This window comes from Lepisosteus oculatus, chromosome 13 (genome assembly GCF_040954835.1).
Source record: "Lepisosteus oculatus isolate fLepOcu1 chromosome 13, fLepOcu1.hap2, whole genome shotgun sequence".
Taxonomy (NCBI): domain Eukaryota; kingdom Metazoa; phylum Chordata; class Actinopteri; order Semionotiformes; family Lepisosteidae; genus Lepisosteus; species Lepisosteus oculatus.
In genome coordinates this window covers 2,230,488-2,244,100 of record NC_090708.1, presented here as the reverse complement: position 1 = coordinate 2,244,100, position 13,613 = coordinate 2,230,488, and the positions used below count along the sequence as shown (strand labels likewise).

Here is a 13,613-nt window from a genome sequence, read left to right as displayed (position 1 = left end):
ACAGTGACCCCTAGCGGCCTCGCCGTGGAAGTGTTCAGCACTGCAGACCTAAAACGAGCTTAACATTTCATTTTGTTTTCTAAACTTTAGGCACAATTTACAAGCATCTCCGTCTTTGGCCTGCTTTTCAACCACTGTGTGTCGAAGTGCTGCCTACAGCTTCCAAGAAGACAGACGAACAAAATATTAAACTTCTATTTCAGTCTGGACAGTAACCTGCTATCGATTTTATAAGCGTCAACAGTGCATTTTGTTGTTATATAAATTATAACGGTACTTGGAATATTTGTTGTTTTTTTGGAATGTGCTTATAGAAATTGTAGTTTTTAATAAAGCATTGAATAAAAAGTCTTTACAATTTATAAAACCATGTATATGTACAGTATATAATTTGTATTAGCACTGATTTTGATAATGATCTTAAATATTGTTACATTGTATTTTACTTTTGCTTGTATTTCAATACTTTGTCTCTTTCAAATGTTCAGATATGTGTTTGTGAGATTCTGAAGAACAAGAAATGTTTCTATACAGATACAACTGTTTCTTTTTGAATATAGTCCTCTATATATATCTTAGCAGATGAAGAAGCTGTTTTTGCCATAACTTATTTTAAAATTCCAAACAGTATTGTGAACTTTTATATTTAACATCTGAAATACAGAATATATAAAATTGCTTTTGAAGAAAAGTCTTTCCAAGTTTATTTATTCATTTATTTTTTTAGAAAATTCATATAGAGTACATTTGTCTCAGAGCACGAAAGTAATACAGAAATTGCTGTTATTCTGTATGAGTGCATTTCTAGTCATGCTAGCCTTGTGTTATCACACAGTTGAAAAACTCACCAGAGAAGTAATTGAACAGGAGTGATTGCAATGTGCTGCTGGCTGCCTTCAAACTGCTTATGTCCTTCCTCACTGACATACAACAATTATACTACATTCCAGCAGGCAGACCTTTGTGAAGAGCCAGCATTTATTTCACTGTAGAAACCTTCCAAACTACAAACATGGATGCACCTCACTGGAGCAGAAAAGCAGATTTGTTTCATCTTTTTTCTCAGAGAAACTTGTTTGTTTGATTGTCTCTTGTCATTCTACCAAGTCAGCAAAAGTGTTTCTTTTTATTTGCGGTGCTCCTGGGTTAGTGTGTTTATATTATATTTGCCTTTTGTAAATATTGTACCTGTTGTCATGTATAGAACTGTACATCAATACCAGAAATACAAAATAAAATAAACAAATCTATTCATTGTGTCCTCAAGCACCTGAGCTGGTTACAAACCGTGCATACACCTTGTGAAATAAGACATAAACAAGAACAAGGTTGATCAACTGTGATTTAATTTATTTTTCTCTTGCTTAGTGTAAAATCTTGCACCTTTATTGAGTTTTGTGAAGCTACACAAGCATAAAAAAATCTACACCCAGGGGCTGAGCAGACCTTTCCAGGAACTCCTAAATGTTTAATATGTTTAAATTATTTAATTAAACATTTGCACAAGCAATATTCTGTGCATTCTCACACTCTCTGTACAATGGATGAAGATAACACAATTGGAAAAATAAAGTATTTTTGGGATAGGTAATGTTAATGTACGTTTATGAGCTACTGTGCCTTTAATTATCATTTATTGTTATTTATCATTATTTGGAGTCAATGTTTCTAACATTGGCTCCTTAAAAGGATGTAAGCATATGAAGTGTATAAAAGCCTCAGGCACAGTGAGAAAAGGACCACCCTCCACGGAAGGGGGCCTACAGGAGGGAGTGTGGACCCGGAGGAGCTCAGAGATGTACGATTGAGCCAGGGTACTAATTATGCAGGAAGAATCCTTATTTTTTACTTTCAAGCCTTCTCTCACTCCCCAGGTTTTAAAGTCATGTCATGGACTTGTTGTTTTCCACACAGCTGAAAAAAGAAGGGCTCCCTGCAGCGCTGTTTGAAACAAAGTCATTCACGAAGGCGAGGTGAACAAGACCAGGGGAGTGGGCCCCTCACCTCGCGAGGCTGGGTTTGGGCACTGCTGAGACGGGAGACTTGGAAATGAGCCTGGCTGCTGCTGGGGGTGGTGGGCACCCTTGTATGTGGCATTCAAGGGAACAAGTAAAGGTTTATTCCACGCAGAAAAGGAGAAAGATAACATTTCGGCTGTGCAGCCTCCTTTGGGCGTGGTCACCTGAAGAAGGCTCCACAGCCGAATCCTTGTGTTTCTCTTTCCAGCAGGGAATAAACCGTAAAGGTTTTGTTCCTTTGCAGCCCACGCACACTGACGCAGCTACCTGCTTGAAATATGTGGCAGAATTCTTCCCTGCAGCAGAACGTGTGACCAGGACACTGGTGTAGGACGTGCTGCCTTTCAGCTGAGATGTTACACAGCGGTCTTGAGTCGTAGCCAGACCTTGGCAGCACATCACTCCTTCACTTAAATCTCTACATTGGTTGCATTTAAAGTAACTTATTCGATATAAACTCTTATTGATTTTGAAGGCTTTAAGTAATCTGGCTCTGTTATAAATCTCCGATCCCCACCATATCCACACTCCCTCCTGTGGGGGCTGCTCCTTCACTCACTGTTTCGGACTTGTGGTGACTGTGTCTTTTCTGTTGCTGCACCAGTGTTATGGAATGTCCTTCCTCCAACTCCTCCGAGAGACAAATTCTATGATTCACTTCCAGTCCAAACTCAAATCTCACTTTTTTACTGGGGCCTGTGTCTGACTGCACTTCATTCGATCTGTATGTTCTTATGTATTTTTACTTTTATTTGTACTTTTTCTATTTTTTCTTTTTCTTGTGTACAATGTTCTTGGGCTTGCGAAGGCACTTTATAGATGAATGTTATGATGATGATGATGATGATGATACCTGGTCAGTTGCTGTAAGAGTAGTGTTTTGGCTCAAATCCATTCTGGGCTCACACAATGGTTCCTCAAAACTTCTCAATTCATTTAACTGGAGCCATTTCTCACGGTAGCTACATCTACCAGGTAGATACATCTGTTCTGACCAAACTGTCCTATTCTTCTCCCCACATGTCCGGATGGTGCCCTGTCTGGGCACCATGTGAGTTGGATGCTGCATCACTGCCATGGATCCAAGAGGGACATGGTGGATATAGCTATTGTTCAGGAGGCTTTTGCTGGTCTACAGAGATCTGCATGGAGTACTGAAATACAGAAGACATGATGGATGGATTAATACTTTTATTGTTTTTTTCCTTTTTTAAAAATTGTATAATGTTTGCATGCCCAGAGGGGTTGGGCAACCAGTTGGCCTTGGACCCCTAGAGTTTGTTTTTCTCCTTACTAAGGAGTTTTAGGTTCCTCTCCTCAGTTGTCTTCTGGTCTTTTCTGTTCTGTATGTCACAACATGTATGGTCACCTGCTTTGTTAAGCGCCTTGAGGCGACCTTGTTGTGTAAGGCGCTTCACAAAAATACATTGAATTGAACTGAATCAATTGTGTAGCCGCTGCCATGTCCATATTCGTGCACTCTAGTCAAGCACGATGTTAGCGATCATGAAGAATAGGTAACTGCGTCACTGTGGAGCCAAAGCTTTGTGTCTCTTTTCTTTTTCTTTTCAGAACGGAAACCTTTACCTGTTCTTCCTCAAATTGATTTTGTATCTCAATCCATGTGTAAGATAAGGTGGGAGTCTCCCTCTGCAGAGCTCACTCACGTTCAGTGAGCTTACACCTCCCGAACAGTAGAGGGCGATAGTCTGTTTTAATATTGCGTGGTGTCTAGCGAGCCCCAGGCGCTTGTCGCTTGATGACGTGATAGAGGAGCGACGGGCCGCGGTGCAGGAGGAGGCGGAGTGGATTGACTTTGCGCAGTCGGTTTGTTTGGATTGATCATTGTTCCACATTGTGTTGCAGCACTCTACTACTGAATAATGGCAGGATTTGGGTAAAGTAGACATTTTTATTATTCTATATGCGAAATTACTTTATCTACACGCTGTAAACGGCTCCCGGGAGAAACAGCTGGAAACAGGGACGTTAGTGCGTTGTTTTCTGTTGGAGCAGACCTGTACACTCCGCTAAGTTTTTTTTATTTTTAACAGCGGGGGATTCATTGCTTACATCGTCATTGCGAGTTTCTTGATCCGAAAATGCTTGACCCTTCCCCCTTAAAAAAAGAGAGAAGCCCTTCACTGTTTCGGCAAGAAAAAGACGAAAGGTTGGCAGTTTTGAAGGGTTTTTGCAAAATCAGGCACAAACTGCGCGTGAAGCGGTTGGAGGTACCCGTCTTCAGTTTCACCTGATTGTATAAAAGAAAAAAAACATTACGGGTAGTGTGCATTCTAGTTTAATGTTTGTGGAATGTCTAGGAAAGAAGTGAACACCTTAATTATTTATTGGGGAAGAAACTAAAATTCTCTGAGTTAAGAGTAAGGTTGACTCTTTCCCGTATATCACTACTGGGGAAATAAAAAAAAAAAACATAAATACATTTGGGCGTTTGATTTAAATTCTTCCCCTTAAAGCGTACGTGCAGTTTCCGCAGCTGAAGTCGGTGCTGACGAGCTGTTACGAGCTGATCGTCTCAAAAACCCCGCCTGACACCAGATAAAAGTCCGGCACTGTTGCTAATTAGGAGTGAAACTTACTCTCAACTTCTTGAAACTATGCCTAGCAATTACTATTAATAAGTCTTAATAAATCTCAGGAGGTTAAAATTACATGTGTAATTTTTAATTTATTCATCTATGAAGAGAATAGTGTTAAGATGCATAAGGGAGGTGGCAGGTACTGGTCTCATTTCGTTTTCGTATGAGATGCTGTTTACACATTTGTATAAAAATGTTTGTTTGTTTTTCTGAAGCGTACCCTCACGATTTACAGCCGTGGCTGATGAACTTCCAAGCTAGTAAAAATCACTCAAGCTCTAGGCTGCTGTATGTGTGTGTTCACTGTCTCCTTCCAGCTCTCCGCTTGGTTCTCCATCAGACCTTTCATTCCAGTGAGTCTTCTTAGTCACCTGACATCACCACGAGTGTGTCGTTTTAGACTGAATTATGCGCAGTTCATGAGCACTAAGTCTTTCTGATAAGTTTTAAACAATGTAAATGATGATCTCATTGATGGTATTCCATTGGAAGCAATTAGAGGGGGTACTGCTAAGTGACAATTTGCTGCCTGGATATGAATTTGGCAGGCACCAGTTATGGTAGGCAGTAATTTACCTTTGTTTTCAAAGAGCACAACTCCAGTTGCGCTGTAAGAGTTTTAATGCAGTACTGAATGTGCGTGCACAAGCCAGACCTTAAATAAAAACTCGCAACCAGGCAGGGTGGATGGTTTGTAACCTTTTTTTTTTCTGCTCTGAGGGAAATGCCTTTCCACGCGCCAATTGAAAATGGTGATCGTTATTGGGTTTTTTCCTCTTGCTGTCTTGAGCAGTTTCCTCTCTGGGTCATAATGCAGCGTCGGAATGTGACCAGACGTCAGAGACCAGCAGATGTGAAGACGAGAAGAGCTGCGTACCTCAGCAGGACCTGGCTGACGTCGGACCCTCTGTGGGGCATCCGAGAATCCAGCCCCTTCCGCCGCCTCCTCTTCCACAGCATCGAGAGACGCAGAGAGAAGCCCTTCCTGTACAAAAAGCAATGGCACGGAGCTGTGTACCAGCTGCTGGAGGACAAACCCACGAGCAGAGTCAGAAGGTCAAAAAGTAGAGCGGCCCAAAAGGAGCTCGAGGAGCGCTCTCCAGCAAATTCGGCAACGCGCCGCGCCAGGTTCTCGAAGGACGCGTCTTCGCTCGGGCCTCTGGGAAGGCCAGGCACGGGAGGGGAGAGGCGCTCTCGGCGTCCGAGGTCCCCCGGCGAGCCTTCTCGTGCGAGAGGGCGTTCCCACGAGGGAGCTGCTGTTTCTGTAACAGACACCTCGGCAGAATCAGCCGCCGGAGACGCCGCGCCAAACCGCCGTGCTTCCCTGCGCAGGAGGAAGCGGCGTTCCGGCAGAAGGCGGGTGAATCGGAGCAGCAAGGGGAAGCTGAAGGGGCCGGCAGGGTGGAGCAGCACACTGGTCAGGTCCAAGTCAGGTGTTGGACATAAAAGGAGAACTCCTGTGCTGTTGATGCGGTATAAGAGGCCGTCTCTTTTCGACATCCATTTTCTCTGCAGGGTCAAGAGGTCTCGGCATGGCAGTCGCAGAAAGGGCAGAAAAGTGAAGCACTTCTCGAGGATCTCCACCCTGAGAGTGAAGAGGTTGAGGGCGGTGGTGCTCAGCCATTTGTCCAGCTTGAAAGCAGGCTCCAGAGACTTGATCACGGCAGTGAATGACACCGTCTGGCCCAGACTGAGAAAGAAACTGTGGAATACGTCGAGGGCAGATGGGGCGGGGCTCTCGGGAGAGGTGATGGCGGAAGAATCCCTCGTCTCCGAGGAGGCGGAGCCCCGAGACATGACTGAAAATGGGCCCAGCGGCGGCCAGAAGTCGGCGTGCAAGGCGGGCGACTCCGGGAGAACGAAGCGCAAAAGCAAGCCTCCTTCGGACAGCGGAGCCGCGGAGAAGCTCGGCGCGCGCAGCCCGCCCTCGGGGGAAAAAACCAAAAAGCACCCGAGGAAATCCCGAGGCGGGGGAGACGCCCCCCGTCGGGACGTGGGGGCCGACCCCGCCCCCCCGCTGGTCAACGGCACGGCCGGGCAGGACGCCGGCAAGCCCGAGGACATGGAGGTGGAGGCGCCCCACCTGTGCGCCGACCCCTTCAACAGGCAGCTGCGGGATCACCGCTACTGCAAGAGCCTCTCCGGCCGGGAAGGACACGGCTCTCCCCAGGGAGAGGAGGGCCCGAGCGACAAGCCGCTCCGGAGCGCGGCAGTGAGCGACGAAGAACTCCGGGAGCTCATCCACGGTACAGCCTTCAGTAGAACTCCGCTTCGTGCTCCCCCCCCCCCGTTGCTGCTCGCCAGTTTCCTAACGCGTGCTTTCTCCCCACCCCCTCGTCTCTCTTCACAGATTTCCTGGAGGAGTTCTTTGGAAAGTATGGAAGCTTTATTCCTCTGAGCAAAAGTGATGTGCTGGAGCACCTGTCTAAAGTGGTGAATAAGGACCTCGCGGAAAGGCAAGTCACCGTAACGCGAGTGAGCCCTGCCCTGTTCCCCCACATGGAATTGCGGCCTTACAGCAGTTCCTCATCAATGCGTTAGCATCTGAACGAGGCTGGCTTCATTAATAATCATGTTTTTTCTCCATTTATAGAAAGTAAGCCCTATTGGAACTGGAACAAGGAACGTGCGTTTTGTTCTCGAAAATACCATTTTATTTTCCCTGACTTTCCAGTTTCCGTGGGAGTAAATGTGTTTTCCTGGACCTTCGGCAGGTTGATGCCATTGTTCTTGTGCGTTCATTGCTCCCTCCCTGATTGCGTGATTTCGGAGAGGAGTTCAGGATTGTCCTGGTAACCAGGGGCAGTGCAGAGCCCAGACGTCCCTGGTTTCCCAAGGAGGGTCCAGAGCACCGTCCCAGCCTGAGAAGGGGGGAGCTGAGGGATTGCGTATCTTGGATGGACTACAAAAGATCAAAACTCATGTGAAACAAATGCAATTCTTTTCTTTGTTGATGTCCTTTTCAGGAAGGCTTTCGTATACTCAGAAGTAAGAAAGTATCAGGCTGGCCTTGCCAGTGCTCCTATGCACTTCTTCAAAGTGACCTACAACAAGCACACCTTAACCTTAGAGGATCTCTCTACACTGGAAGGCCATAACTGGCTGAACGATCAGGTTGAGTTTATATTGTTTTGCTTTCGAGCAGTAGTAGCAATGTGATGGTATGCAAGTTAAGTAGTGAATAAGTGTCCTTCTGCCGTTTTGATATGTTTAATATGACAGGTTCCAAAAAGTAGCTTTGATGGAACCATAGCTGGTGTTTTTTACCCTTTCATTTCATGGATGAGTATAAAGTCAGAATATTTGCAAAAAAATATTCCAGAATGGAAAATGGAAGTTGAGAATGAATGGTGAAAGAGACAGTTTTGAATGGCCAGGACTTGTATGCAGAATGCGTTTCTGTTGCATGTGCCTCCGTAATACGTGAACGTTACATTAACACATTAAGACTGAAATAATTGTAAGAGCACAGCAGTACCGTTTGAGAATATATTTTTGAGATACTGCCTCGTATCTCATTCCGTGTTTGTTTGAAACATTATTTCTTTCTTGCTCAATTCCTCCAGGTCATTAACATGTATGGAGAACTGATCATGGATGCTGTAAACCATAAGGTGAGCACACTAGAGTGAAGTGCACACTTCATAAAGGACTGTACCTTCATTAAAATCTCTCATTAACTCATTGGCAGAATATTTGTTTCCCTTTCTGTTGTTTGTTTTTGGATTTACGTCCAAGGAGTCATTAACTAGGACAGTTGTGTCCTATCTTAATGGCATATTTGTTAATTACATTTAAGTTGTTTTAGCTCACTAAAAATAGAAAATAATTTTATCCTGCCAAGGCCTGAAGCTATGATGCGAGTTTTGTCTTGAACACTTGTGGTTTTGTGTTTTTGCAGGTCCACTTCTTCAACAGCTTCTTTCACAGACAGCTCTCAACCAAAGGATATGAAGGAGTAAAGAGGTGGACCAAAAAGGTAAGGTCATGGTAGGTAATTTTTCCCACTGCTCACTTTGGGTTTAAAGACTGAGCCGGGCAGGGAGCCACACCATCAAAGCCCTGCCGTGAGAATATCAGCGGAAAAAAAGACCAGCGTGGAGAATATTGCCGACGAGCCCCTAAGGTGCTTATTTTCGGGCTCGGTGAGGTCGTTGCCGTTGTAACTTGTGTGTTGATTTGTTTTTCCAGGTGGATCTGTTCTCCAAATCCCTCCTCTTAATCCCCATACACTTGGAGATCCACTGGTCTTTGATCACCGTCGACATAGCAAACCAAAACATACAGTTTTATGATTCCCAAGGCATTCATTTCAAGTACCCTGTGGAGGTAATTCTCACGATCCAGCTGGCGCGTCGCATAAATGAAGGGTGGAAAAAACCATGTGGGCGTGAATTTAAAATGAGAACAGGGGGCACTTCCTAACCTTTGTGGAAGGGTAGAACAGGCTTCTCGGCCATGCTGTAGGAGCTGATATCCCTATTCCTTTCAGGAAAAGTCTTGATGGGATCCATGGATCACTTATCTAGTAACTCCTGAATGAGCAGCTGGTTGAGAGGCCTCCTCTCGTCTGTGACACTCCTCATGCACAGATGTGCAGAGAGGGGACAGTGTTAGTTTGTGTACAGCCTTGCTTGTGCTGCCAAGTAATTGGGTGTCGAAAGCATGAACGTCGGAAGTGTGGGGTTCCTGAGATGCGATCGGTTCATTAATATGAGCAATTCTGTTCTGTCTCTTTCTAGAACGTCTTGAAATACATCTTAACGGAAGCAAGAGAAAAGAAGAAGGCAATCTTTCAGAAAGGCTGGAAAATGATTGTCAACAAGGTAAAGTAAATTGAATGCTATCCCCACTGTTTTCCTTTAAACATTTAGTAAACGCCTTTAGTTCAGCTTGAAATTAAGCCCTAAACTAGCCCTAGGCTGTCTGTACTTCCTGAGATGTTAGAGAATGTTTGAGGGGACACCACACCAAGCAGAAATTGACTCTGCAGGTCTGTGGTACTAGAGAGTTAAAATTGGCTCTAATGAACAACATTTCATGTACATTTAGATCGTTGAGTGCAGACCTTTACCAATTTAAGGGTGCTTTTTATTGGAATGGCATTTTTCCTAGAAACCTGTTTGCAGATACACCTGACTGGTGCCTTAGAATTGACAGTGTCAACTAACACAACTATGATGTGGATATAGAGTGCTGGGCACTGATGTCTTCCTGGCTTTGTTCACAGTGCATCCCGCAGCAGAAGAATGACAATGACTGTGGCGTCTTCGTCCTACAGGTAAAATAAAAACTGCAGTTTGTGTTTTTTTTTACTTTTTGAAGTCTGCTGCTAGATCTGAGTTGCGTTCTCTTTCTTTCTTCTCATTAGTATTGCAAGTGCCTGGCGTTAGGAAAACCTTTCCACTTTTCCCAAGAGGACATGCCCAAAGTACGCAAAAGGATTTACAAGGAGCTTTGTGAATGCAGGCTAATAGACTGATTTGGAATTGTGGAGGACGGAGCCGCCACACTTTTCTTTTCACTGTTCCTACTCTTTTGAAAAGGACCACCTGAACTTGACCGTTATTTTCGGCGGGCGATTCGTGACATGGGGAGATCAAGCTGCGTGTTGTGTAGACTGCTTTGTTAAACGTGATGTCATTTAATAACAGTTCTGTGGCGCTCATGTTCGAAGATGCGCTGAACTGATGCAGAAGTGGTTTCATTCTACTGAACGCTGGCGATGATGTGCTTGCTGTGTCGACACTGCAGAAAACACAGGTTGCACACTGAAGGGCTTAAATGGGACTCCTGTGATTTTGACTTGCTTCCGGCTTGGGAGTAACTGTCAGGAACCAAGTGCAGTTTGTGTATCTCCAGTTAAACAGCACAGCATTGTGATCTGGAACTCTCTGGTACAGTGAAATTTTATGTTACCTCGCATTAAATTGCTGAAAGTTTACAGTCTTTTACAAGCATTTTCCTGTGTCAGCTGTGTGCCCCTTTCGTGTGCTGATGCCATGTGAACATTTGGAATTTCGTGCACTTTTAAACCAACGGCTGAAACTGTTCTCAAGGCTCTGCTGCTTTGGTCATTTTAAGAACTATAACCAAATTTCTGTTATTTTATCAGTTCTTTACTCCTTTAGAGTACGTAAGCTATATCAAGTCCTAAGAAACTTGAAAGGTTTTTTTTTTATAGGTATTATGCAAGTTTAACAGGTAGTGTAGTTTCCTTGCAGAAGAATTAACAGCGATTAACGTTCAGGTCTTGCAAACTTGATGAGGTAAATTATTGATACTGCATGTACATTGTCAGACTCTGAGAGACCACAAAACTACTCTGTGTGGACCACATTGCTTGATTGTTGGGGAAGAATGTTTCATTGTTGGCTGTTAGCTAAAACACATGCCAAACGATGTTCTTTCTGGGCAGTGTTTTCCTTTAAATAAAACCTGAGAGTGGATCAGTGAAGATTTTTCTGTGCAGTGACTTCTGTATAATGAGTAAGTGCATGGCTTTTACTGTCTCCCAACCCAGCTTTTTTTTTTTACACCTTTCGCATGTGGTCATTTAAAAGTAGAAATGGGAACACTGAAATCTCAGTTTTAGTTTGGTAATTCTCACCTCAGTTTTTTTAGCCCAGTTAAACATATTCAGAAATGATCAGATGTGTTGTTTGTATGAAAACAGTAAAATAGCTTTATCTTTCTACATATATAGAAAGAGAACATATTCATGTTAAAAAGATATATGACTAAACATCTTATAGAATGTAATTCATTAGGAAAATGTGGATTGTTTTTAACTAGAATCTATTTATTTTTGCATTACCTGCCTCTTGATGACAGAACCAAGAAAAAAATACTGATTGATGTACTGAGTAATAATCTTAAGTCTTGTCTGACCATATAACAGCGGATAAAGAAAACAAGATTGACCTGGATTCAAAAACATAGAATACCATTTAATGGTTTTACTTGTCAGACTGAAGAAGAGCTCAGTATTGCAGTCGAATTACTTCTTTAAATACTTATTTAAAGCAGTACTCCTTGCAATGTAATAATTCTACTGAACCTTAAAGGAGTACCTAGGTTTATGTTACTACTGCCTTATGATTAGTTCTGAACAAAGCTATTCAGTACAGGAGTGTTGTGCAACACATACAGGAGACGTTTCAGTCGTAGCTCTGGTGCGTTTTTAACCAGGTGTTCTGTTTGCGAGTTAGATTCTGAAGCACTGTTTACAGTTTTCATTGTGCGATTTGTACAGCTTGTAAGAAAGAAAATTATAACTTGTTGTAAAGAGTACTTGAGGTGTAACAATAAAAATGACTTTTTTAGGTCTGATTGTAGTTGCTTCTTATAGATTAATTTAGTAGTGATGTCCAGTTTACGCAGTGTTCCTTGCATTCTTAACATTTCTGCTTAAAATATTTGTTGTAGCCTAACAGAGTATTAACTTCTTTTAAATGTAAACATCTGTTCAGTGTTTAGCAACAGTTTAATTGTGGGTCTGGCACAGTTTTTGTGTATAACTCATGGGATTAAATGTATGTTTATAGTTCCAGAGCAGCAGTGACAAAATACTGATACACAATAAAAGTGCAGCAGTGTACATTGTTCGTCAAATTCTTTTTGAGCCCAAACATTTACACTTTAAATAGTGAGCAGATCCGTTAAGTGATTGATTGGCGTTGTTGCTTGGGGCTAACACAAATGCTCAACTGAAATCGTTGTTGTTCATGAAAGACAAAAAGACCAAAATGAATAAGAATCTATTAAACCAATTGATCACGGGCACAGTAAATTAGATGACCATGTCAACTTGAGCAGCTTGGAAATTCTAGATTGCTTGGTTCCTATTATCATGATTGAAGGCAGACTTCCTGCTAAATGTTACGTGGAGAATGAGGTTCTGCTTCAACAATTAGGTGAAAATGAGAAACCATCTCTGTGAGGACTAGGAGAGATTCTGGCCCAACATCTGGCATGTTGCATCTGTCTGGTCAAGTCAACCTTTATTTTACTGTGGCAGCAAAAGGCTTTCCATAGGCATGCCTGGAATTTGGTGGCAATCATACGTTCGTTATTGCCGCGTTTGTTGTCTCCAGCAGGGGGCCCTGCAAGTGTGATGAGGTGGGATTGAGTAACACAAGTGTGCGTCTTGTGCAGACTGATGACCTCATTGCTCAGTCATCCTCTGCTGGATTCTTTTCAGCCCTCAGTTTTTCTTTACCAGGGAAGCCAGTCTGGAAGCGTTGGTCTTCCAGCATGACGATGCAAGCCCACACAGTGCAAGGACTCCAAGAAAACAATGTTGTCTTGCCACGGCCAGATTTATATGCCGATTTCAGGCTCTCGTTAGTGTCTCTGTGGGAGCGGCTTGCCAGTGCTGTGACAAGGAGCCAGCTGGCTACAGCTGCAGAGGACAATGTGCAACATCCCACAGCAGTCTGGTGGGAGGCTGGAGGGGTCCATACGACAGTGCTGCTGCTCAGGAAGGTCATACCACCTTTATACTGCTTTCGTTTAAAACTGTCATGTTTCATATTGAAAACTACCGCTTTGTATTTCTGTTCACATTTTCTGTGATTTTTTTTTTGTTTGGCATTTGTTTTAAATAGTCAATTAAATCCAGTTCTAGATCTGAGTTTTCGTGTGTTCTTTTTGCACCAGTACAGTGTATTCAAACCGAAAGCCCTTTCAAAAACGTGTTGAGTCAAATCTGTTCAATGGCCGCTCCGTAAGCTGCTGCCAGCACTTGAAGGACATGATATACAGTATGAAGAAACCTTAGCAACTCAGGTTATTAGTATAAGAGGATACTTTTGTATTGCACTAACTAAAGAATGCTAAAAACTGGATTAGACATAGGAGGCACTGTAGATGAACTTGGTATCAAGGCATAACTTTCCCCCCATCCACCTAGAAAAAAGGGTCAAGGTGGGACTACATCCTGGATAGGACAATGTCATAAATGTATATCGGGCCTTTAAAAGTAGCTCCTCAA

General features: G+C 43.3%; 3 protein-coding genes across 5 annotated transcripts in view; all 3 read left to right on the top strand.

Moving 5' to 3' along the window:
- Nucleotides 1-1,259, top strand: part of anos1b (anosmin 1b) — a 44,662-nt gene extending 43,403 nt beyond the window's left edge. For both annotated transcript variants that reach the window (XM_069197621.1, XM_069197620.1), the window contains exon 14: nucleotides 91-1,259. The gene's annotated coding sequence lies outside the window, so the exon portion shown is untranslated. The remainder of the gene's footprint in view (nucleotides 1-90) is intronic.
- cp (ceruloplasmin) overlaps nucleotides 1-13,613 on the top strand; it is a 430,985-nt gene that overhangs the window by 107,026 nt on the left and 310,346 nt on the right. The window lies entirely within an intron of this gene.
- Nucleotides 3,801-13,248, top strand: senp5 (SUMO specific peptidase 5). 2 transcript variants are annotated; one of them, XM_015360903.2, is made up of 10 exons: nucleotides 3,801-3,915; nucleotides 5,412-6,864; nucleotides 6,969-7,074; nucleotides 7,585-7,732; nucleotides 8,185-8,232; nucleotides 8,520-8,597; nucleotides 8,810-8,947; nucleotides 9,361-9,444; nucleotides 9,849-9,899; nucleotides 9,990-13,248. In XM_015360903.2, the coding sequence occupies exons 2-10, from the start codon at nucleotides 5,430-5,432 to the stop codon at nucleotides 10,098-10,100; spliced, it is 2,199 nt and encodes a 732-aa protein (XP_015216389.2). In that variant the 5' UTR covers nucleotides 3,801-3,915; nucleotides 5,412-5,429; the 3' UTR covers nucleotides 10,101-13,248. The 2 variants fall into 2 exon arrangements, with proteins under 2 accessions (XP_015216389.2, XP_069053888.1); XM_069197787.1 differs by lacking the exon at nucleotides 3,801-3,915 and adding an exon at nucleotides 4,802-4,971.

What these genes read in the sequence shown, in the direction of transcription:
- senp5 (XM_069197787.1), top strand. Translation starts at nt 4,909, where the DNA reads ATGTGTGTGTTCACTGTCTCCTTCCAGCTCTCCGCTTGGTTCTCCATC. An exon ending in TAAAGAGGTGGACCAAAAAG is followed by an intron (nt 8,598 to 8,809) that starts GTAAGGTCATGG and finishes TTGTTTTTCCAG; the next exon opens with GTGGATCTGTTCTCCAAATC. An exon ending in GGAAAATGATTGTCAACAAG is followed by an intron (nt 9,445 to 9,848) that starts GTAAAGTAAATT and finishes CTTTGTTCACAG; the next exon opens with TGCATCCCGCAGCAGAAGAA.